General features: G+C 48.0%; 8 protein-coding genes across 8 annotated transcripts; 5 read left to right on the top strand and 3 right to left on the bottom strand.

Moving 5' to 3' along the window:
* The first annotated feature begins 752 nt into the window (after nucleotides 1-752).
* On the top strand, nucleotides 753-2,596 carry BKA67DRAFT_214437 (mate-domain-containing protein). The gene is made up of 2 exons (XM_046095522.1): nucleotides 753-774; nucleotides 850-2,596. The coding sequence occupies exon 2, from the start codon at nucleotides 973-975 to the stop codon at nucleotides 2,422-2,424; it is 1,452 nt and encodes a 483-aa protein (XP_045962681.1). The 5' UTR covers nucleotides 753-774; nucleotides 850-972; the 3' UTR covers nucleotides 2,425-2,596.
* A 172-nt stretch (nucleotides 2,597-2,768) lies between these two features.
* BKA67DRAFT_635696 (putative MFS monocarboxylate transporter) lies at nucleotides 2,769-4,553 on the bottom strand (the record flags this gene model as incomplete). The annotated part of the gene is made up of 3 exons (XM_046105662.1): nucleotides 2,769-3,728; nucleotides 3,782-4,023; nucleotides 4,454-4,553. The coding sequence occupies 3 exons, from the start codon at nucleotides 4,551-4,553 to the stop codon at nucleotides 2,769-2,771; spliced, it is 1,302 nt and encodes a 433-aa protein (XP_045962680.1).
* Nucleotides 4,554-6,700: 2,147 nt separating this feature from the next.
* On the top strand, nucleotides 6,701-7,579 carry BKA67DRAFT_214414 (uncharacterized protein). Its single transcript, XM_046095521.1, has one exon. It carries the CDS (start codon nucleotides 7,014-7,016, stop codon nucleotides 7,545-7,547), a length of 534 nt encoding a protein of 177 aa, XP_045962679.1. The 5' UTR covers nucleotides 6,701-7,013; the 3' UTR covers nucleotides 7,548-7,579.
* Nucleotides 7,580-8,251: 672 nt separating this feature from the next.
* On the bottom strand, nucleotides 8,252-9,015 carry BKA67DRAFT_533596 (uncharacterized protein; the record flags this gene model as incomplete). The annotated part of the gene is made up of 2 exons (XM_046099727.1): nucleotides 8,252-8,815; nucleotides 8,860-9,015. 2 exons carry the CDS (start codon nucleotides 9,013-9,015, stop codon nucleotides 8,252-8,254), a joined length of 720 nt encoding a protein of 239 aa, XP_045962678.1.
* Nucleotides 9,016-12,759: 3,744 nt separating this feature from the next.
* Nucleotides 12,760-14,248, top strand: BKA67DRAFT_644277 (aquaporin). The gene is made up of 3 exons (XM_046105842.1): nucleotides 12,760-13,125; nucleotides 13,178-13,518; nucleotides 13,573-14,248. The coding sequence occupies exons 1-3, from the start codon at nucleotides 12,808-12,810 to the stop codon at nucleotides 13,979-13,981; spliced, it is 1,068 nt and encodes a 355-aa protein (XP_045962677.1). The 5' UTR covers nucleotides 12,760-12,807; the 3' UTR covers nucleotides 13,982-14,248.
* A 2,351-nt stretch (nucleotides 14,249-16,599) lies between these two features.
* Nucleotides 16,600-19,357, top strand: BKA67DRAFT_214333 (uncharacterized protein). The gene is made up of 5 exons (XM_046095520.1): nucleotides 16,600-16,852; nucleotides 16,910-17,065; nucleotides 17,124-17,811; nucleotides 17,861-18,112; nucleotides 18,168-19,357. The coding sequence occupies exons 1-5, from the start codon at nucleotides 16,704-16,706 to the stop codon at nucleotides 19,179-19,181; spliced, it is 2,259 nt and encodes a 752-aa protein (XP_045962676.1). The 5' UTR covers nucleotides 16,600-16,703; the 3' UTR covers nucleotides 19,182-19,357.
* Nucleotides 19,328-21,480, bottom strand: BKA67DRAFT_513331 (copper amine oxidase; the record flags this gene model as incomplete). The annotated part of the gene is made up of 3 exons (XM_046097558.1): nucleotides 19,328-19,478; nucleotides 19,537-21,084; nucleotides 21,137-21,480. The coding sequence occupies 3 exons, from the start codon at nucleotides 21,478-21,480 to the stop codon at nucleotides 19,328-19,330; spliced, it is 2,043 nt and encodes a 680-aa protein (XP_045962675.1).
* Nucleotides 21,481-22,239: 759 nt separating this feature from the next.
* On the top strand, nucleotides 22,240-24,010 carry BKA67DRAFT_512674 (amino acid permease; the record flags this gene model as incomplete). The annotated part of the gene is made up of 3 exons (XM_046097495.1): nucleotides 22,240-22,481; nucleotides 22,562-23,086; nucleotides 23,197-24,010. 3 exons carry the CDS (start codon nucleotides 22,240-22,242, stop codon nucleotides 24,008-24,010), a joined length of 1,581 nt encoding a protein of 526 aa, XP_045962674.1.
* Between the last annotated feature and the right edge of the window lie 20 nt (nucleotides 24,011-24,030).

Here is a 24,030-nt window from a genome sequence, read left to right as displayed (position 1 = left end):
CCCCGTGGCAATGGTATGGAAAGCTCACACCACTTTGTACCGCAAAATTTAGGTCATCATTTTGTTCGGCACACGGATTGTGTAAGAGGACTCTCACCGTCAGTATATAGTAGCTAATGAGTTCTCTAGCGTAACGATTACAATGGTTACGACTCTCGCGACAGAAAGTTACCTTTTTTCGTGCTAATTCCGTTTCAGATCAGTAGTGCAGTGAGCCTGAGAACGAAGAAACGGGTGCACCAACAGCGGTGCGGGGGCATAGGTATCTTCAAGTCACACTATAAAGTCACGTCTGGCAGTGCTCGCGCGAAGTTTTACTCGAATAATATAGAATTGATGAAAAGACCAGTCAGGAATGATAGTACATGGAATCCCACAGCAAGCGCAATTGTCTAGAGTGGCCAGTGTGAGGTACAGTACGAGGACGGGAGGGCATCCAGTCTGCAAGAGTCATTAGATGAGGAATCTCAGTCGCATGTCCCAAAGATGATGTGTACCATATGACAGAGAGACACCGCATATCGATTGTCGCATAAGCTTGGGTGTGGTTACACATGCCCGCCTAATTAGGCCGCACTTAAGCACCAGATATTCTGCATCATTTCATATGGGTGCCTCTTTTCTGACCTGAACAACCATTGGGATGTTGACAAAGGAGCACCGAAGAGAGTTTCATATGGCAACGACTCAGTTAAGCAATTCCAAATCAGCAGCCAAACGCCTGGAGTCGTTATCCGAAGCTATGCATCGATCTTCTAACCCTGCGCTCTGCAGGTATGTTTGGTTGAGTTGCGTTCTTGGCACCACTGTTCTCTCCGCACCGTTGCTGACGGCCTATACCGGTCTTAGCTAGCTCATAAGCTCACTGCAGGCCTAAGCACCCACTAAGATTTCTTTTTAAAAACAGAGCGCCGCATCTCAACCGACAGACACCGCTAAACTATTTACCCATTTCATTCGAGCCGCCTTATAATGCAACCTCAAGGAAGGACTCGAGAGCAGCCACCGGGCTCTGTAGATGGGGACGAGATCACGCCCCTCCTGGGCGATCCTGACGAACTGCTCGCTCAGCCTTTGACGGATAAGTCTGAACTATGGCTACTTGCTGAATACTCGTTGCCGTTAATCGGCACGTATTTTCTCCAGTATTCGTTTACCATCATCACCACGCTGGTCGCCGGGCACTTGAGCTCAGATGACTTGGCCGCTACCAGCATTGGATTGACGACGTTAAACCTGATCGGGCTTGCTACTTTTGAGGGTATGGCCACGGCTCTCGACACTCTTTGTTCGCAAGCCTACGGTTCGGGGAACTATCATGGTGTCGGTCTCCATGTTCAACGTATGATGCTTTTGATGGCTATATCTCTCATACCCATAGCGGCTGTTTGGCTTTGCTCGCATTGGATTCTTCCCGTTTTCGTCAAGCAGGATTATCTGGCAGCCAAAGCGGCATCTTTCCTGCGAGTCAGTCTGATCGGGATGCCTGGTTATGCGTCTTTTGAAGCCCTCAAACGCTTTTTACAGACCCAAGGCGATTGCAATGCCGCGCTCGTGATACTACTCGTATGTGCGCCGCTCAATGCTGCCCTCAGTTGGTTCTTCGCCTTTAAGCTAGGCATGGGCCTTGAAGGGGCCGCTCTCGGCGCAGCGTTGACCAACAACATTCGTGCTATCATGCTTGTACTGTACATCGCCCTCATCGCAAAGTGGTCCCATTGCTGTTGGGGTGGTTTGTCCAGAGAAGCGTTCAAGAATTGGGGGCCGATGCTTCGACTATCTGCTGCCGGATCCGCAGTGAATCTTGGAGAGTGGCTTGCTTTTGAGGCCGTCACCTTTAGTACCTCCTATATAAGTACAGAGCACCTCGCTGCTATGACTATTCTGACCCAGCTCTCTGTCATTACGTGGCACATTCCTTTCTCCATTAGCGTGGCTGTGAGCATACGCATAGGACATCTCATCGGTGCTGGGTTAGTGGCGAATGCGCGGCATGCGGCAGCTCTCTACAGTGTCGTGTTCGCAGGAATCGGCTGCTTAGATGCGGTTGTGTTCTTCTTACTGCGACATGAGCTGCCGAAGATCATTTCCAATGATGAGTATGTTCGTGGCATTGCAGCTCAGGCTATGACGACCGTAGCCGCATTCCAAATTGTTGATGCCCTTAATGTAGGAACTGGGGGAATCCTGCGAGGACTAGGTAGACAGTCCTTTGCGGGCGTCGTTGTCTTCCCAGTTAACTACCTATTCGCTGTCCCGCTGGCAATATGGCTGGAGCTTGGCTCGCCAGACCTTAAGTTGCACGGAACATGGATTGGACTTGGACTGGGTCTATTAGTCACGGTCTCAATCAACTGCATATATATGAAGTGGTTGAAGTGGCAAGATTGCGTTGAGAGTATAAAATCGCGGGAAGAAGCATGAAGAAGGTGGTTCTCCAACGACCTCTTTTCGCAACACGGTGGCCATGATCCCTGTCTTCTATCACCGCGAAGTTGGCCGAGACTATCATGACGCAGGCATAAGCTCTATGATTTAGTTGCGACTTCCATGCCATTAAGCAGTGACGCTTGGTCCCTCTATTGGATCCAGTGTTACAGCCGTTCGGATACACGCCTCCGGAGGAAAATCCAACTTGTGGTGGCAACCGTCATTAATTACTAAGGATCTATCTTCATCTATTATCTGCGCTTTCTTGATATTTATCTAAATCAAATGCGAGCGCATGCGCATAGGACGCATAGGACGCATTGGCAGCTGTATTTCTTCTATATTCTGCCGAAAAGTCCCTCAGACGTGAGGGACTTGGCGAAAACTGCAAGTAAACCACCCAACGCCGTTATGGCACCACTAAACATAGCCGACGGGAAGTAGTTTCCGTATTTGCTGATCATGATGCCATTGATGGGAGGACCGATGAGTGTTCCAAAACTAGCCATAAACAAGCCCCAGCCCATGTAAGTTCCAATCTTCTGGAGATCATGTGTGCAGGCTGAGAGAACTGTTGAGGCCCCGGAGATAATTGTGCCGGACCAGAAGCCAAAGAAGATAACGTAGACTACAAGTGCTGCAGTACTCTTTGCCGAGTCCCAGCAGAAGATGACGAGACTCGTCGCTAGGCAAGCAATTGCAAAGATGTTGATGCGGCCGAACTTGTCGGCAGCAATGCCGGGAAAAACACGACCGAATGAGGAGGCAGCGTTGAGAATTGCGAGCAGATAGCCGGACATTGTCGCATCCATGCCAATTGCTTCCGCATAGGTTGGAATGTAGAATATCGGAGTGTACAAGCCCGCAAACGCGAAGAATATAGAGGCAACCAGAATCAGGAATTCCACGTCCTTGAAGATGGCTGGCGTCCAGATGCTAGACCGTCGTGGCGGAATACGAGCTTTGATAGTGATGCACGAGAAGCCGAGCAACGGCATCATGATGAATCCGATGATCCGTACCGTCCACCCAAATCCAAGGGACGTGCCATTCAGCATCTTGGAAACAGCGATGGGCATGATGACACCTCCGATAGACGAGCCGGCGACGACCAGCCCCAGAGCGAGCCCTCGTCTCTTATGAAACCAATGTGCGATTGCGGCAATCACGGGGATCTGTAAAAGACCCATGAGAATGCCTAATAATAATCCATGAACGAGCATGGTCTGCCAGTATGTCTTGCAAAGGCTCAAAATCATCATGGAAAATATGTAGGCTATTGCAGAGGGCAAAATTATCTATGGAGATGTCAGCGACCCCATGTTTATGTGGCAGTTGACAGACGACCAACCGTATGCCCGATCCGATCGAACAGTGGACCTGCAATCAAACCGACAGCAAACATCAAAAAGCCAGCCAAGGACCCAATCCATGCAACTTCATCTGCAGTCTTATCCGACAGCTGATGTGTCAGATAGTATGACTCGAAAGCTCCAAATGTATTGGTGAATCCCAAGCAGCAAAAGAAGACGGTACCGCCTCCTGCAACCACAAGCCAGGCTTGGGCACCTCCGTCTGGCGCCGGGTCAAAAGCTGCAAGTTTAGGAACCGTAGTTTCGGCATCGCCTTCGTTCGCGGTTAAGAATTGATCACTGGGTACCTGCCCCGTCTTCTTCTCGGGGGTTAGATTAGCCATTTCGGTGCTCGCTGACATCTTGATGAATTTGTAGGTGACCTGTAGCTGTACACAGTGTAAGACGCTTGCATGCTGCAGAATATATTGACAGCCTACTAAGCTTAAATAAAGAGTATCTTATATTGTCAAAATAAATAGAAAAACTACGATCAGACCATTCGGATCTCCTTTGAAAATCGAATTGGTAAGCCTCGGACTCGGGGAAAAGACGGAAAATTAGCCCGGAGAATAGACGGAAAATTCGCGTGAAATATTCTACCTATTTGTATCCAACGACCGCGTAATACTTCTTTTTTAGCGACATCAACCGGCGGCCTGAGGGCTTACCGTGTAGCACTCGCAAGTCACCCTCGATCTCAAAGTGACACCGAGTGCTGTTGTTGCTGCTCCACAACTCGATGTCCAATTTAACACGGAAAACAACCATGTAATCTCTGGATTGCCTTGATCCACAATATTGTGTTCCACCGCGGTTAAGACTATCTTTTACCCTAGAAGAATTGCGCCAAACTGTTTTCGACCAGTTGTCAGCTGTTGCAGCTTTAAGACGGCTACAGGTACGTATATTAGGTTTTCATTTGATGCCTTGTCGGACTCGGAAAATTCACCGATGACGGACACTGCAGGAACAACCAGGACCTTGAGAGCATCCATCATTTGGAATATCTTACAATTAGCTTATCCTAACCTGTTAGACGTCCGTTTTTAGCATTAATACAGTATCCTTGTTAGCTGATTTACTATGTACTTACTGCTTGCAATTTCCACAATATGCTGGCGGCATCCTGCACAGTAATTACAAGGGTCCAGCGTAGCCAGCCAAAAGTGAATCCATTTATTAACAAGTCTATGTCTTTGCTGATACTCCGCTGCTTGCCATTAAGTTATAATATATTGTATTGAATACTGAGTATAGTACGACCGTGTCAGCAGCGTAGCCATCACGACATGATCTAGACTGGTCAATACAAAATGGATACGTAGGAATCCACCCACACTAATCTGGGCCAACCTATTTAGGTAGCCTCACCAGGAACAGATGATAGCTTCATTCCTCGAATGTATCACAACACCATCACTAGACCTATTATCGATCTCAAACGCATGACGTATCCATCACATTACTACTACGATGGTTGCTATTTTCTTTCAATCACCGTTTCTTCAGAAATTCGGAACAATTTGGTCCTGTCGAATACTCCTTGAAATACATTCGTAGCCGAAATCTATTTTCTGTCAGCAGATCCCGCATTTCATGCATTGCTCGTCAAGACCCCACACGAACATGATTGGCGCTCGGTGCAGATCGGTTCAGCCGCATCGCCATCCCAGTGATCAGGCTCTACTCGATCTTGTAGTTGCCTGACGTTTCCAAATCTGATCAAACTTCCTTTCTCAGTAGTTCGAGAACAGCATGCGCCTTCTCTAAATTGGGGCACAGGGTGAGTTGACTTTCACTAGTGACCTTATTCACGGTAAATATGTTATACCTCCCTACACAATTTTGTCGCACACGTGGGAACCCGACCACAATAATGAAGTCGCCTACAGAGACTTCGAAAAGCAGTGAAGAGCTCGAAAGCTCGGATATCGGAAAATCCAATTCTGCGCAGACCAAACAAGAGCTGATAGTGTAGAGCACTTCTGGATCGATACTTGTTGCATCGATAAGACAAACGCCGCCGAACTTACCGAATCAATCAACTCGATGTTTCGCTGGTACCAAAATGCTCAAAGATGCCATGTATCCCTTCCAGACGTGTTCTATGGCTCCGCCCAAGAGAGCGATCCGCTGCGACCGACTTGGAAGTCAGAATTCCGAAAAAGCATGTGGTTCACTCGAGGATGGACATTACAGGAACTTATCGCACTAGTGGTGGTGGAGTTCTTCTCCGCAGATAACCGGTATCTTGGAGACAAGCATTCGTTAGAAGGCTTACCCACGAGATCACTAGCATTCCAATCCCCGTGCTCCAGGGCGATTCACTCACTAAGTTTGATGTGGAGACGCGAATATCCTGGTCGACCAAGCGAGTAAAATCGAAAGAGGAAGATAGAGCTTACTCCTTGCTGGGCATGCTCGGGATCTCCATGCCGGTGATATATGGTGAAGGACAAGAAGCAGCGTTTGAAAGGCTCAGAAGGGAACTTCATGCAGACCAGTTCAACCTTGCCCGGAATCATGCGCTTGGGGCAAGCATCGACCAAATTGATTCGGCACCAGGCATTAACCACTATCTCCCCTTTCAGGAAAACGTACATTTTGTTGGACGTAACACAGTGCTAATAACACTTGAAGATATATTCTTGAACAAAAGCGCAAAGAAGTTGCACTATTTGGGCTTGGGGGAATCGGTAAATCACAGATTGCTTTACAATTTGGACATAGAGTGAAGAAGAATAGGCCTCACTACTCTATTTCTAGGTATCGGCGTTAAGTAACGAAAGTTTCGACCAGTCTTGTACCAAAATAACAAACCAATTACGGATCGGAAACTTACAAACGTTGAAGATCCCAAGGAGTTTTTTTGCTGATATCTCAGCTCAGATAGGGCAGGAAACTGGCTGCTCATCGTGGATAACGCAGATGATACCGACATATTCTATGGTGCCTCTGACCAGCCAGGTGGACTTTATTAGTACCTTCCACAAAGCGCCAATGGGCGCACCCTTTTCACAACTCGTTCTAGAGAGGTGGCAAGAACAGGGCATCGTGTTCACATTATCAGAATAGCCGAAATGCAAGCTAATGAAGCGATACTGCTTTTGGGCGAACTTTGGGATTCAGAAGAGCTCCTTTGTGATAGAGAACACGCAATGGAGTTGCTGGAAGAACTCGCCTACCTGCCTCTAGCTATTGCTCAAGCAGCAGTCTATCTGGACCGAAATGATATCTCAATCTCCAAGCGACAACTACTTGAACCAAAACGTTTGGAGGGAATACATGCCACATGCTCTTCGATTGTTGCAAGATGAAAGGACGGTTAGCCTCGAGGGGCGATATGACCTAAGTAGACGTGTTGGACTTTGCTTACAGGCTGACGGAAGAATCGCAGACTCTGTTGCAAGGTTAGAGGAGACATATCGATGGAGGAAGCTACATCTGCCTGAAAATGACCTCTCACGACTCGCATCACAACACGAACTCGCAATAGCATATAAAGCCAACGGACAAGTAAAAGAGGCAGTATGGCTACTAAAACAAGTGGTCAAGATCGAATCGGCAATGGCGGAAGATGGCCCTTCTAGATTCGTATCACAACACATACTCGCAGTAGCATATCAAGCCAACGGACAAGTAAAAGAGGCAGTGGCATTACTAGAACAGGTGATCAAGATCAGATCGCAAACGCTAGCGGAGGATTACCCTTCTCGGCTAATTTCGGAACTTGCCTTGGCTCGATTAGTTAGCAACGAATAGCGGTTTTTTTTTCCTGCCCTACACTATGGAATATATGTTCAATCAGTTTTGATACAATTTTCTCTTATTCTTCTAATTAGCTCTTATTTCCAATGATATGTTGTTCATCTGGTTCATTATAGATGCCACACGTTCTATTAGCTTGATGTTTCACGAACATGTGTGTTATAGTCTCACGCAAAGCAAACGCACAGGTATGACATTGATTTACCACATTATAAGCAAATAAATTCAGTTAGAGTACTTCTATGATGTCTTGTCAACGTTCACATGAAGGGTTTTCACGGACCGGTTGTTGCTTTGTAGTTCATATATTGTACACAACTTCAAAACGTGGACCACGGATAAGTAAGGGAAACCAGCTCTGGGCTTGAATGCAAGAGTTATCTGGAATGATATGGGTAATTTTGATTGTTGCAAGGTAAAACGAATTGCAACGCCAGTGTTTCCAATATACAATATATCAACTCTTTCGCTAAGTCTGACAATAAGCACTGAAATTGTATCGTTTATCTGTTAACGTTTTGTTTTTGTTTAGCCGCAATCACATCAAAGCTTCGACGACAATAACAATGCGCTATGCAATCATCTAAACAATTTACTCTATAGATTACATGCATTGTCGGGTATACATTACTAGTGAAGTCAATTTTAACAAATCCTTCACTGAATTGTCGCTGACCTTTAGACATAGTCTTCACGACCTAATGAGTATAATCACTATCATTTTCATCGTCCGATACCCTGCCTGGTCTATTTGCCTCTAGCTCGTCATGTTTTCTCGTGGCATTCGCCAGACCCTTGGACGCCTCAGAGGAAAATCCAATGTTCTCGCCCCAGTCCGGTCTATTGCCACGGTAACTCAAACCTTCCCACGCTTTATTACCTCTGCTCCACTTGCAATCAGATACGATAATCTCATACAACGTCGTACTGTGGTAGTCATTCAACATGAATGCTTGCATGGTGTTGCTTGCGGCTTCCATCATGGTGCCATAAGAGGTATTGTAGAAATTTCCGCCACCACTTGAATCGTCAGCAGCGAGGTAGGTTATGGCTATGAACCAGTCGTTGCCATTATCTTCCCGATGTGTGAAACGGGCATAGTTTCTCGCTGAGAGACCAAATGGTGGTGGGAGTTCCAAATCACCGTATTTATTGAAAGTTGGTACATATCCTTCCACTTTATAGGAAAACGTGCTGCCCACAGGCAAATTTGACTCTTCAATCGACACTTGTCTTCTAACAGCTCTTCGTCTTTGATCTTCCTGTACTTCGAACACTTCTCTGTCTCTTCTCGATTATCCTATACCTTTTCTATAGGCAAATTATTCATCCACAAGTACGTTTTGGATTCGCGCATGTCCACTCGTGGACAGTTTGGACGGCTTTTTGATTGCGTTGTTGTAGTCATCGATATCGGTTTGTGGCAAGCGGTCTCGCAGGTATTCCAACCAATACCAGCCATGCCTTGGCGATAATTGTTGAATTAAGCATACCTTTCACAGTCAAACCCAAATATTATCTTCTTGGTAAGTTATAGTATGCTGATATTAATTTTGTCTGGATGGTTTTATTTTTATAGCAAATTGTTGAAATATGACATAAATTAGTGGAATAAGACTAGGCTAATTATTTCTCGAAGCTAGTCGATGGTCTCCACAGGTGGTTCACGTTTTAGATACTCAATTTGATACTATTTGTGCTATTGTCCTTACTATGGACAAGACTACTCTTCTACCAGTTCAAAATGTCTAATCTATGTGAAATTTGGCTGATATTTCGTTTTGCTTCCACAGGATTGATGATGTTCTGGGCAACGATATTAAATGACGAGGCTCCGTTCAGATGCATATTATATTAGGAACCGTCCACACCGTCAGTACGGCAAAGGCGCGTATACAATAACTATGGAGCTAGCATCGAATCTCAGTGAAACAGCTTACCACTCACAGCTCGGTAGAGAGACCTAATTCAGGATAGCACAACACAGTACTGACGACACCCAGATTAAAGTTACAGATCTTTTATACTGGCAACACACATGAGTGCCTACAGGAGTATCATTGCGCCACGCCGACCATCCTTAAGCAAATCGTAACCACCAGCAATGCGCTAACTTGTATGATAGAAACATACAGTCTTTCCCGAATAACATCTAGAATGATGCAAGCAGAGGCAGCGAAGAACCGAGATCTCAACATTCAACAACTTCATAAACGTGCTTGGCCGATATTACCAAATCCTCAATGATCTTCAAAATGTCGCCGACATAGCTTTGGGTAGGATTTCCACTTTTCGAAGAGAATGATCTCGGTCAAGGGACTTTTATGCGCATCCTCATCCTCATCCATGCCCCTAACTACCATAAGAAAAACGGTAGTACCGAGCTCATCGATATAATGCGGTCGAAGCGTCATTCTGACGGCTTGTCCGCCAAGATATAATAACGAAGACGCTTGTGAAGTGGTGGGAAACATCAAGGATCATAACGTACAAATAAGTCTAGCATATCTCATTCGCACTATGACTGGACTGGAACAGCGTCAAATCACATTCACACGATAAGAAGGGCCCAAGGCTAAGGCAAGCTGCTCGTGCGTAAGGACTTGAGGCTAATGCATCGTGGGCGGTAAATCTAGCTTTCCGCTGCCAAGTGGTGTAGTGGCTTAGTGAGGTGTCGTCATCCCAGACAGCGCACTTGCTGTGGCGGGGAAGATCTCTCATGGCTTGTGTAACGGTACTTGTGTCTGAGGAGAATTTATCAGCGCTTATACATAAACCTAAATATTCAATTATTTCGATTTTCGAATCATCGGATCGACATCGTTGTCAATTAATGACATCTACGTAGATTAGCCAACAATTGTGGTTATGAAAATTTTGTACATGCCAAATCATATCAATCGTGTACTCAAAAGCTCTCGCGCATTGAGTAGCTCTTTTTATTGTGAGGAGGCTCGAAATTGAGGCGTCCGGGGTGCGCAATAGCGATGGATGAGGCTATGAGCTTATGATGCACTGTGATCACTGGTCGGTTCTCCACTCCGAACTGCTCGCTTTCACAAGTTTTTCAAAGATTTTATAAGTCATTGAATTTCAAATTTCGAACTTGCATTCACAATATCAGCCTTCAATGGCGATTTTTCTGTCGAGATATACCTAGCAGATAGATTCTCAGCTACTCTAGGTCGTTCTGATGCAATTGGAGCCAAATCATATTCCTCGGCGGCGTTTTCGCCCTTCCGATCAGACAGCCATAGAATACGTAGCCAGGGTTTTCAAATAATCCCAAGTTTTATTTCACATCCTCGTGTTTTTTTTTCTTCCTACCGGCGGCTTAGTCTAGCATACCAATCTCATGCATTAACTACGCATGAGTTTGTCTAGACTAATATGAACTCGGTTTAGTCTAGGATACTGTTTCTTTTTGACAAGCTCTGCTACCCGAGCCTATATCTTGTCATGAAGCGTTTTTGTCCCAGCTTAGCGCTTGTAACGGTACCCGGCGCCTGACAAGGCGTATCTAGGTGCAGATCGTCGTGGTTCCGCAATTTAAGTTTTGACCCCATATATAATTCAGCCTCTAATCGACGCTGGGGAATCGACCCCATTGCCGTTTGGTTGAGCACTATGTACTGTGCAGTAGACCTCGATCGTACTAAGTATATGATGGGAACGAGGAATACCAGTACGATCGCATGCGACGAGATGGGGGCGATGGCTAGAGCTGCGTACACAGTAGATCATGCAGCTTTACCGTAGCGTGGATCTCGTCACGGATCCCTGTAGCCGCTTAGTTAGTAGCTCGATAAGTCGTACGCATGAAAGTAGCGCAGGAGATTAGTAGAGAGCAGCATCGAGAGTGTGTGTGAGCTGGAGTGTACTATAATAGAGCAGACATGATATCAAGGCATCACTTCAGAGCGTTGCTTGAAAGGATCGTTGCATCGTATCGATTTCAGACACTGAATAAGAGATGTATGATAAGAGAGTTGTGTTATTGGTCTTCTAGGACTCTTGAAGTTCACATAACTTATCGAAGGGCTCGAGCTTTGGAATTTCGAGCACAAATAGCGTCGATTTCCATGGTTACGGTCACTTGCCACACTCTGTAGACCCTATGAATGGGCGGTTGTAAATGTTTGTGCAATGCGGGGAATTATAGTATGCCAAAGCTTCATCATTGTAACAAGGATAGCCCACATGAGGCACGCGAGGTGACGTTTGAGAATTGGTCAATGACTTTATGGCGTCCGGGGTCTACCACAGTAATTATAGTAATTCACTTGATTAGTTGATTTCCACCATAGACCAGAATTTATTTCCGTCGTGCAGTTCGACTAAACGTTAACTGAGAACGTTAATAGTACTGTGTGCTCCATTCTAAGATCCTAACGTTTAGCAGTTCAAAGTTAGATGTTCTTTGATTGGTGGCATGACTAAACATAACCTAGAAGATATTCGTCAAGAGCACTCTAAAGGAAGGGCCGTTAGTGTACCCGTCAGTATAAAGTTAAATGTCAGAGATTCGTCACTATTACGGTATTGCCTTCATTTGATAGATCAATTAATATAGTACAAGCACTTTGAACTGACTCATATTCGTTGACAGAATTTCAAGTCAGCCTCATCAACAAAATACATAAGTTTTTACATTGTGAAACATGTCAGTAGTTCTACTATGCCATTTTCAACCATGAAATTCTTTGGCGATGGAGTATTCAGAGGACGCCATAACCGTTATCATCATATCTGTAATATAATCTGTCCTTCAGGTTGGCTCAAAATGTCGTCATTGCTTGTCTAAACTTTGTCAATACGGCTCTTAAGTAGAAGTCAACTATTATCTGCCAAGAGCATAATTCAGCGGAAGAGAATCATTAACTCGCCAAGGCGCCGAAACATTATTGACGTATCTATATTAAAAATTGCTCATGTATACTGTGGTACAATTGCGATCGTGCGCAATGGCACCATCTCACGACGATCGGAAATATCTAGATTTATAATTTCCAGTAGATTCAAAGTCTGATATAGCACTTATGCAGAGTTAGCATGGTTGTGGCGTTTTCTCTTCCAGTTACATGCTCCTTGTGTTTCTTTAGTCGAAGTTTCAGTCCAATGGTACACGATATACGTCGTTACTGCCGTTCTCGAGGTATAAGTATTGCATTGTAGTCCAACATCTTACGGCTTGCTATTCTTCACCCCATCATTCGGTTTCACATAAGCACGAACTCAAGACAATACCACAGCAATGAATGTTGATCGTCCCGGTCGGCGGATTCGTTTCCCATGGGAGGCACGATCTGAAGTCGCCCCTCGCAGCGCGGCGGACAAAAAACTGTTCTCTCGACGCATTCCAGTTATTAAACACATGTCGCCGTCCTCCAAGAACCACTTCGTAGCCGCATTGAGCGAATTTGTGGGAACCTTCCTGTTCTTGTTATTCGCATTCGGAGGGACGAATGCCGTCAACAACGCATCCACTGAAAGTGGCGACACACTGAATGATAATCCAGCTAAATTGCTGTATATCTCGTTGTGTTTCGGTATGAGTCTGGCCGTAAATGCAGTAAGTTTACTTTGAGGAAGAAATGAAGTAAAACAGAACTAATAGACTTTAGTGGGTCTTCTTCCGTATCAGCGGTGGCCTGTTCAATCCGGCTGTCACGTTGGGTATGGCGCTTGTCGGGGCTATCACTTATACTCGTGGTATCTTGATTTTTGCCAGCCAAATTGTAGGCGCTATTGCAGCGTCAGCAGTAGTGTTAGGATTGTTTCCGGGCCCGCTCAAAGTTGGAACCTCTTTATCCGGCGGTACAAGTGTTGTCCAGGGGTTGTTTATCGAGATGTTCTTAACGACCATGTTGGTGTTTACAATCTTTATGTTGGCAGCTGAGAAGCATAGAGCCACCTTTATTGCTCCTGTCGGTATCGGTCTGGCTTTATTCATCTGCCACTTAGTGTAAGTGGTACATTATTCGTATATTCACGTTGTTACTAACCGTCTTCATGGCAGAGGCGTTTATTACACCGGCGCTGGCGTTAACCCTGCTCGATCATTCGGGCCATCTGTCGTTCTTGGGTCTTTTCATGGTTACGATTGGATCTATTGGGTCGGACCTATCCTCGGATCTCTCGTTGCCACTGGCTTTTATTTGTTGGTGAAAGCGCTCGAATACGAGACCGTCAATCCCGAGCAAGATACTGATGGCCTTGCTCATAAGTCCATGTTCCACAATAGTGGCCAACAGCAGACAGCCACTCATAATGGCCGCAGTCCCCTCAGGCGCTCGAGTACCGATGCGCTCCGTCCCGATCTCATCTCACGGGGCACGGAGGATTATGCTGGTACTATAAGTACAACCGACAACCTCTATAAGGAGATTTCAAATTTGGAGGCCGGTAAACGTGTCTCATCAGCTTGAGGAGTTCAGTGGTTATATAATTCAGGAAACCGACATTCACATTGAAAATGCAACCTTCGACTTTCAATGGCCTGATATAAGGACACGAAAATTCACATATGTAAGGTCAAAGCAACCTGTGGGATACTAATGGAAACTTCATGACATCAATCGGTAGGATTGAAATTAGAAAGAAAATAATGGGATGAGTAGTCTTAGAGAGGATGTTTTCAGCTCGCACGTAATTTCACAGACAGTGAGAAGGAAAAGAATTGACTTTGAAATCAGTATATCTCCCTCGTGGACGATGGAAGGTGTCGTGATTTTAATGTTGTCTCTTCGCCAACCAGACAAGGTGACGTAAGGTTTAATATGTGTGCCTGTTCATACGAGAATTGTTTTACCATCTACTTACTCGCAAACTTTCTTTGGCGAGGCTTCATGTAGACACAAGGTGGGTGAAGCACATGAAGCACCACGTGCCTACCTAGACATCATAAAGTTCTTACGAGGATAAAGATTTCGCGGAACACGCAATATATTCTTGTTATCCTTGTGGTACAACATTTTGGCCGGCATGTGAGGGAATAGATGCCATGACCACTTTCAATACCACTACGTTGTGAAAAAATAGTAGTGTTAGCAATCTATCCCATCCGTCATTCGTCTTGGATGTGAGACGCACTTCATTGGCAAGTATGCAAAGTACATTGACTATAGAAAAGGAATTATTAGCCATTAAGTTACAGTATCCATTAAGGAAGACCACCACGACCAAGAAATTCAATAATTGCTCTACATAACATATTATCTGTCAGGTTTTCAATCAGTCATTTCGACACCCCTTCCCTACTAATATAGCTATTGGGTCTACTGCTAAAGCTTTAGTACTAGACATGCACATGACGAGCTCAACAAACCGGATGACCGGGGGAGGGGAAAGCGCTCGTGTTACCGGAAACATCGATTTACTCTTCTGTCCAACCGCCGCCAACATGAAAATAATTCCAAGCAGCACTGGTCTCGAAGAAGCCGCAAAATAATCCCTGACATCTAAATGTAATCTTCAGGTTGCTATGGTCTGTAGGTGCTATTCGCAGTCATAGAAAACGACCCCCGTGATACTGCATAGAAAGCACACTCCACGAATATCGGTCTTGTAGGTATACATACTGTTTTGCTCTAAAGCAGTCTCTTGAATTTCGCAACGTTGGAAGTATGTCTAGTCAAAGGCGGGAATCTATTACAAGCAGCTCGTCTGTATTTCTGTTCTTCCTTTCCATGTACATCATGTCGGAGGGCATGAACGAGGAACTAGGTAGGCTCAGCCGGGTTGCAGAAATCATGTCTATAGTAGTTTCAAACATTTCTCCAGGCGATTTTGAACACAGCTGCTAATCAGAATGTCCTGAAAAACGTTTATTGAAATATTGTCTTATGAGGGTCTCCGCAAATTCGGGGGCAAAGTCCAAATCACCGTTTGCAGCAAAACTGTTGGGCTCCTTACATCGTGTATATTTGTGTGAGGCATCTACCCAAAGGTTATGATAGAGTCTTTTATCCAGATGCTACGCATACGGGTCCCTGACATATGATAGCTTACACATACAACCATCGGCGGGCAGACCGATGGGCTCTGTTTTACATGCTCAGGACGCTGTGCGTATGAACCAACGGTAATGTAGACGTGTTGGGCCACACCCCTTTTCTCCTTGTAAATCGAGCACGAGACAATGTGACTGCAAACTGGCACCGGCTTCGGTCTTGTCGATACTGGGATAGTTAGAGCATTTGTTTCTGTGCACTTGTAGTTTTGGAACATGTTCGGTTCCCTTAATCATACCTGATCCCGCAATTTGCTGAAGATGAGGGTGAAGGTGATTCGGGGTGGCGCCCGAAGATTTAGGCAACGAAGGCGTTGTGGCAGTTACAGGTAGCTACACCAATAGTCATCAGACTTGCCGAGTAGAATTGAACAGAGGGGGTGCCACAGTTGCTTTGAGATCGAACCAGTGTTGGCAAATTGCGGCAAACCCAAGGTACTATAAGTTTGCTTCCCGCCGCTGTCATATGATACTGATACTTGCATCACGGTGGGCTGTCTAATGTCAGAGTCAGAATGCAGAATGAACCAGCAGCAATTCAAGCACTTTTGGGTGGAAAGCTGGGGGCGGCGACCATCTACGCCAAGACCAATTTACTTAGGTTAGTGCTTAAGACAGCATATGGTCTGTCATTCCTGCATCTCTAAATCTCCCGGACGCTGGTCGCATGGTATTCGAGGACGTTCGTCGAGTCTGTTACAAGGTTGGGCATATTGCCGAAACCATTGGGACGACTGAGACTATGACTGCATGTTTCGTTCATGGTGTGACGGGAGAATAGAGTCGAGTTTGGTTGCTGGTTTCAGCGGACTACGTTTTTAGCGTTTGCTCCTCCAGGCATGTGCAGTCCCCTGCCGTGGCAAATGAGTGCTGAGTGCCCGTGGTGCCACTGGCAGTGCGGCTGGACAGTGGACACCACGTCGCAACTCGGCAGTTCCCTGCTACACAATCGCATCTAATGACAGTGGCTTGTCTAGGTTAGCTAAGTTAGTGCTCACTGGAAGCAAAGCACACTGACTGAACTGGGGCAAATAAAGCTCATCGGACACCCGCTCCTTTTCGGGCATCCTCCACCCAAAATCAAGCGACATTCGCAGGTTGCTCAATCCTCAGCGGCTGTTTGACGCTCCGAAGGCTTCATGGGTGCGCGCAGTGCAAGGTCAAAAAGGAGTCTTGGCTCGGGCAGTCCGGTCATTTATGGCGAGAAAAGCAATCCCCCGACCATCACTCACTCCAGTCGCGCCGCTGGTTCACGCTCCAAAAGGGCCAAATATACTGCTGCGGCTTGGTAAGTTCACCCATCTAGCGATCGGCAGACAGAGTGTGTTGCTAAAAGTCTTACAAGCGATGCGTGCAAGCGACGGAAGCTGAAATGCATTCGAGACCTAGGCAAACGGGAATGCGATCGATGCATGGCTGGTGAGGTAGTCTGCAGCTTCGCAGACGGCCAGGATGCTCTCGAGCCTTTCGTAGCTGCCCCAGCTGCATCCGACGACAATAGGTTGATTGTCCTCGATCCAAGTCTGAGCTTCAGCGTAGAGAACTAAGTCGCCATGCAGGTCACGCATTGAGAAGTTGGAAAGAGAACTGGCCGCACTTCGTCGCCAGGTCACTCACCTGGCCTGCGTGATTGAAAAAGGCCAAACCCCACGGTCTGAAATTCATGCTGCGGAGAGTGTATGCACGCCCAGTCAGACGTCATTGACGGCGGCAGGAGTTAAGGAACGTAAGGAGGTACAGTTCGTAGGTACCACACGTCCTGCATTTGCCCTCAACGTCTCCAAGGCCGCATTGTCAGTGGTCGACGAACCTTCGGATGCTTCAGACGATTCGGGCACAGAACCAGAAGCTCCCCCAGTGGCCGCGACCCCGAGCCCAGAGGTGTCACACGGCTCGACACAGGACCCTCTTTTGGGCATGCCAATTTCCGCCGTCTATCGCCTATTGGATATCTTTCAAGGGGAAATTGAGCCCATGTATCCCTTGCTTGACACCGCAAATCTACGCTCTCGGGCGGCCGAGATGATCAAGCAGTTCCAAGAAGAGTACTATCTCAAATTCGACGGCAGGCTTTCGCAGAAAGACATACATCTGCTTAAAATAGTCTTGGCAACAGCCCTTGTATTTGAAAATCAACAAAAGACAGAACTGAGCTCTCAGCTCATCGCTTCATTCGAGGATGATGCACTTAGAATAACGTCGCCCTCCGACGTGGACTTGCAGGAAGTTCAAGTTTTCGCAATCATGGTATGTACAACTTCATTTCGCACAGATAGCGCCGTGCTAAGTAATGCAGAGTGTCTATCATTTCCATTGCGACGAAGAACTGCTTGCTTATAGAAGTATTGGAATCTCAACACGCATGGTCCTCGAACTAGGACTACATCGTCGTCGCAGTCTCTTCGAGAACTACCCTGAACCTGCACATAGATCTTTAGCGATCCGCGTCTTTTGGTGCATATATGCGCTTGATCGCCGCTGGAGCTTCGGTACTGGTCTGTCTTTCGCATTAATTGATCGTGATATCGATCCACAATTACCCCAGCCTGTGAGTATTTGTTGTGCACTCTACCGTGCCATCTACTGATTCAACACGACCACAGTCACTTGATATGCCTTACTTCCAGTCTTTGGTAGCTTATGGCAAGCTATGTTCGAAGGTGTGGGATGCAATACCACATTATGGTTCTTCATCCGAGAGCATGCCGACGAGCATGGAGTCTATGCTGGAAAGCGAGATTCAGGGGTGGTTCTCAACTATACCAGATATCTTGCAGCTGACAACGACAGAAACTATACCAAGTGCGGAGGTGACTCGGCATGACCGGAGCTTGTTTCAGCATCTGCAAACTCTGCTCTACCTCCGCGGCAATTACATCCGGTGCCTAATCCATCGTCATCACGTCGTCTCAGCGGCCGCCATAGCTCACAGCCCGGTCAGTGCGCGCTTGGTAGTGAGCATCGCCCAAGACACCATTCGTATCCTAGTCAACCTTGACAACACTAGCGATATATACTCTCGCCATCAGGTTGCGTACAACTTTTTTCTGATTAGCGCAATCTCAATCATGCTGTTGGCTGTTTGCCATGCTCCAGCAGAGTTTGCCCAAACCTGTCGTAAGGATTTCTTTGTGGCCATTGATCTTGTGCGTGGATTCTCGCGTTTGAGCTTGCAGGGACGCCGATTATGGAGTAGCCTACGTGGTCTAGTCGCCCGACTCAGACAACTCGGTATCATGAACAGTGGATCATCCCGAGGTCATAAGCGAAGAATAAGGGGCTCACGTCCTGATGTGCACGACCACACACTGTTGGACGGTGTTTCGTCACAACGTACATCACGGGGTGCTGAGCTCAACATACCCAGTGTTGTGACAGAGAACAGTCCCGATGTCCAACAGCAAGGGACTGGCCCGGGATATTTTGACGCAAGCACACCAGACATGAACCTCATGGGCGATGATCTTGTGGGCGTCTTTGATACTTTCGGTCGTGCCTACATGGATAGCAGCTTGAATCCTGTTGTACCAGCGGCAGAAACCCGGTTTGACGATAGCCTCTCATTTCTCAACGGGGACGTGGACGACTTTTCAGAATATTTCATGGGTTTGATCTGAAATAACTGATAGCAATATTTTACGAATTTATTGTGCGCCACTACAGATGACTCTTTCCTCCATGCTGCTCATGGTATATTAACATGGCGGCGTCTTGGCACCGCGACTTTCGAATTCCTACCGGCCTCTCCTCGGATGTCAATCTCTTACAAAGACGATCTCATGGGAAGTTCTCTCTTCTCACAACAGCCGTTGGCGAGCTTAGATATCAGATCCTTGTTCGAAGGGACGTCGATCGCGGGATTCTTCGTGAAGAAGTCGGAAGGAGTTATGTGAAGCTCCAAAATCTCTACAGGCCTATGGATTTGTTCGTTAGCAAATGCTTGTCAATCTCAATCTCATAGGAGATACTCACATCACAGGCCAATCTTCCACACGAGGGTTGTGGGTAAGGCCGAAAGAGCTCCAAACAACAATGTCATCGTCTTCTACGTTATCACCTCTGGCTGCCGCATCGCCAAGTCCTTCCACCTCCTTTGTGCTTTGGAGTGTGAAACGACCGCCGGCATAGAACTCGTCGTCTTTGTGTTTAGTGACCCAAAGATGGTGCTTCGCAAACTCGGCGCGCTTGGATTGAACACAGTTGGGGTCGGCGAGGAGCAGCTGAGTCGCTGGGGGCACGATTTTGTATCCGACGGGTGTTCCGCTGATAGGGTTCAACTTGTTTCGGTTTTGAATCTTGAAGATACGATGCCTTGATGGATCGGCATCGATGCCGCCCGATTTTGTAATGGGTGTTTGCACAACCTCGTAGTAGTTACCATGGGGGTTGGTCTTTGGGTTCATGGGCACGGGCAAACTCTCCTCTTGAACCACCGTGTTCTTGTGTCCATCGATGGCGGGGTCCATGCGCACACAGAATATGTGTTGATGGTTTTGGGCTAGAGCACCAGGACTGACGATCTTTCCGTAGTCGCTCTTCTTGCCCTCGTCGATGTTGACAACAGAAACAATACCAGTGGCTCGAACTTGGATGTTGATGGCACCAGCTTGGTCGAGGATGTAGTAGAAGGCGTATTCGTAGTTGGCCAGAGTGATGATGAACTGGAAGACGAGCTCACGACGGCGCGTCACTACGGCACGGCCTGTCCTCCAGTTGGTGTGCTTCCAGCCGATACCATTATCCTGCTCGTGCAAGCACACGACATTCTTGGCGACCTCACCGGTTCCATCAGGGCCAGTGATGATGCCGTCAAAGTACTTGATAACACCGAGACAGTCGCAGCCAAGAGTAAGGTTGTTGGCGCAGTTGCCAGCACCACCGTCGCCGAAATCGAATGCCTGTTTCCTGTGGTAAGGTTCTCTCGGGTCGGCATATGGCACTGTCATCTCACTCATACTGAGTCTGTGCATGACATTGCGCCCTTGGTATGTGACGTCGTGGAGGACAGCACCCTCTCTTGTGTTAAAGCTGAGACGCATCCTCCAGTTCTGCCATTCGATAAGGTTGTCGTCAGAGACAGTGAAGCTGGGGCCGTCAGGCTGTACGACATGCAGAGCCTTCAGATCTTGTCGTGTTCCCTCAGGCAGGAGCTCTGGTACGTATTCGCTGCCCTTGCAGTGATCGAGTACATTAGGCTTTTCTGTCCTGGCAGTCAAGCTGTCGCCCTTTCCGCCGGTCGCCAGCTCAAGCACCTTCACGATCTTCTTGTCGGCCCAATCCATGATGGGAATTAGCGGGAGGGGGAACGCGTAGAAGTTGGAGTCCGGGTTGCCGTTTCTCGTGTCCTTTCCGAAAAGTAGTCCTTGGAAAAATCGTCGCCTCTCCTCGGTCGCATCCATACCACCGTAAGGCCATGGCTCAATAACTACTTCGAAACCTTCGGGCAGCTTGAGCTCTGCGATCTTCGATTGGTAAAGCTCCGACTTCTGACAGACTTCCACGAATGTCATAAACTCATGTCTTAGATTCCCGTTAGTATCGCGTCTCTGTGCTCGAGATGTGTCATTCTTACATCGTCAAAGCAGCTTGGTAATCTGAGCTGATCGTCTCATGTGATATTCTGTCCTTCTTGCGAAGGTCGATAACTGATTCGTGGAACACGGGCGCTTTGTTGCCTTCTCCAATAACATCATATTGGACCTTCGCCAGACGCGGTGGCCGTGGCGAGTTGTCGGTTAGTTGCCCGGAATGCTCCAAATCCAAGTACTTGATGAGTTCAGCCTTCGGTGGCTCGTTCAGGAAGATCTCACGAAACTCGATCACAGCACCCTTGTGCAAGGTCAAGGTAACATCCCGAGCGAGGTTTGTCTCCTCGATGCTTAGCTGCTTCAGCGGGTGGGGAAGTGCAAGGGCCATCTTGATGAATGAAGCTAGTTCTCAATTGGCGAATTGGTGCGGTATAGGGAAATGAGCTCCTTCAGTTTCAGAGGCCGGAATCTGCGCAGGCCTGGATGTAATAAGTACGCCTATCAGTCCGAGATCGCGGAAGTCTTCTGACTGAGGTCTCAAAGCTCGGAACAGCGGCATGAGCTTATTCGATGAACAAACTTTCGAGATAGTCGCTAAACAGTCTCATATGGTGGCGTCTAGTTCCGAGCTTCGGGTTGGAGATGGCTCGGAAACCTCGGAAGGACTACCCATACTGTAGCTCGGAACAATAACCGTACAGAGCTCGGAACGTTCCGAGCGTAAGAGTTGCGTAACATGGGACAATCGACGCAATCGAATAATTATTCTTAGATCCTTACTAGCATGACACTTGCAAGATGTGGAAGAAGTGCTTATCTATCTCGAGGATAAGCAACATTATCCTGTGCTGAAAGTCCCATTGGGTCCCGGCAGATGTAACCCCTGAAACTATGATATGGCAATCCAGACATGGCTGAAGGGCCTGGATGTCCCCCACAGTATCACCAACAACAATGATTGTACTGGTCGGGCCGTATCTTCTTATCTAAACAGAAAGCTTGTGACATCCATATCGCAGACTATTACCAAATAAACGGTTCGTTTTACGAAATCATAAATACATTCACCCTGCCTCGTTTGGTCTCGTCTTACGATGGTCAGACCACTGGAGCAAGTGAATCCTCCACCATGTCCCAGGTTACAGACATGAAGCATAGTATTGACCTCAAGCGCCAAGATTCCAACGTTGCCGAGCATGGCCATGGTACACAGATCTCAGAGGCGGCCCGCCTCGAACAGCTCGGTTACACGCAGGAGCTACCGAGGGAGTTCTCCATGTGGTCCATGATGGCGCTGTGCATGTGTCTGATGGCGACATGGGAGGCTCTGTCGTCGGTGCTGGGGTCCGCCATAGTGAATGGAGGTGCCCCGTGTCTATTTTACAACTAGTACGTACTAGCGCTACCTCGTCGTTCTGTTCCAAACTTACCATATGGCATTTACTTACACGGAGTCTGTAACTCTACAGTGTACTCTCTTTCATCTGCACCATCGCCATCACATGTTCACTGGGAGAGATCGCCTCTATATACCCCACGGCCGGCGGTCAATATCACTGGGTGGCTGCGCTCGCGCCATCGTCGACGCGGTCCGCGGCGGCCTGGTTCACAGGATGGATCTCCATCGGAGGGCAGGTCGTGCTCACGGCCTCGGCGGCTTTTGCGGCGGCGCTGCAGATCCAGGGCCTGGCCGTTCTGAACAACGGCGACACCTACGTGCCGGAGCGGTACCAGGCCATGCTCATCTTCTGGCTCATCCTGGTCTACGGCGCCGTCATGAACGTCTACGGCCACAAGCTGCTCCCAACCGTCAACCTGGCCTCGGCCGTCCTGCACGTCTTGGGCTTTCTTGCCATCTTTATCACCCTTGCGATCATGGCGCCCAAGAATGATTCGAGCTTCGTGTTTGTCGAGGTCGCCAACTCGAGCGGGTGGTCCAATGACGGTGTTTCGTGGCTTGTCGGTCTGCTGAGTGCTGTCTATCCTTTCTTAGGGTACGTTTTCCTCGACTAGTTTCCCTGTGTCTACACAGCCCAGCGTTTGTCTGCTGTTCCGATCGACTTGATAAAACTAACACGTCGCTTTTTTTTTTCCTTCCATATAGATACGACGCCGCCTGCCACATGGCCGAAGAGATCCCCAACGCGAGCCGCAACGTTCCCATCGCCATGGTCGGTTCGTCGGTGGTCAACGGCCTGATCGGCTTCGCCTACTGCATCATGCTGCTGTACTGCACGGGCCCGGTCGAGGACCTCTTCACGACGCCGACGGGGTTCCCCTTCATGCAGATCTTCCTGTACGCGACGGATTCCAGCGCGGGCGCGACGCTGCTGTCGCTGTCGGTGACGCTGACGGCGGTGGCGGCGACGGTGGCGGGGATCGCCTCGACGTCGCGGACGCTGTGGGCGTTCGCGCGGGACGCCGCGACGCCGTTCCACGCGAGCATCAGCGCCGTCGACGGCCGCAACGAGGTCCCCACCGTGGCCATCCTGGTGATCACGGTGCTGCAGATGCTGCTGGGGTTTATCTATCTCGGCAACTCCACCGCCTTCAACGCCATCCTCGCCATGGCCGTCATCGGCATGTACCTCTCGTACGTGCTGCCCATCTGCTACATGCTGCTTCACGGGCGGTCGCGGCTCGCGCGCGCCGACTACGGGCCGTTCCGGCTGGGCCGGCCGCTGGGCGTGGTGCTGAACCTGGTTTCTGTCGTCTGGCTGGTGGTCAGCATCTTGTTCTCCACGTTCCCCTCGGCGATGCCCGTCACGGCCCAGACCATGAATTATTCGTCCGTGGTCATGGCGGGCTGGATGGCGTTCGGGACCGCCTACTACTTTGCGTGGGGCAGGAAGTGCTTCAGGGTCCCCGAGGTCAGGACGAGCGAGGTTTATGTTGGGGTCCAGGTGCCCGAGAAATGAAGCCAATGGTTCACGAGAAA

Source organism: Truncatella angustata (genome assembly GCF_020726525.1).
Source record: "Truncatella angustata strain MPI-SDFR-AT-0073 chromosome Unknown BKA67scaffold_2, whole genome shotgun sequence".
Lineage (NCBI taxonomy): Eukaryota > Fungi > Ascomycota > Sordariomycetes > Amphisphaeriales > Sporocadaceae > Truncatella > Truncatella angustata.
Note: the sequence above shows the minus strand (reverse complement) of the source record. Positions and strands in the feature narration are given on the sequence as shown.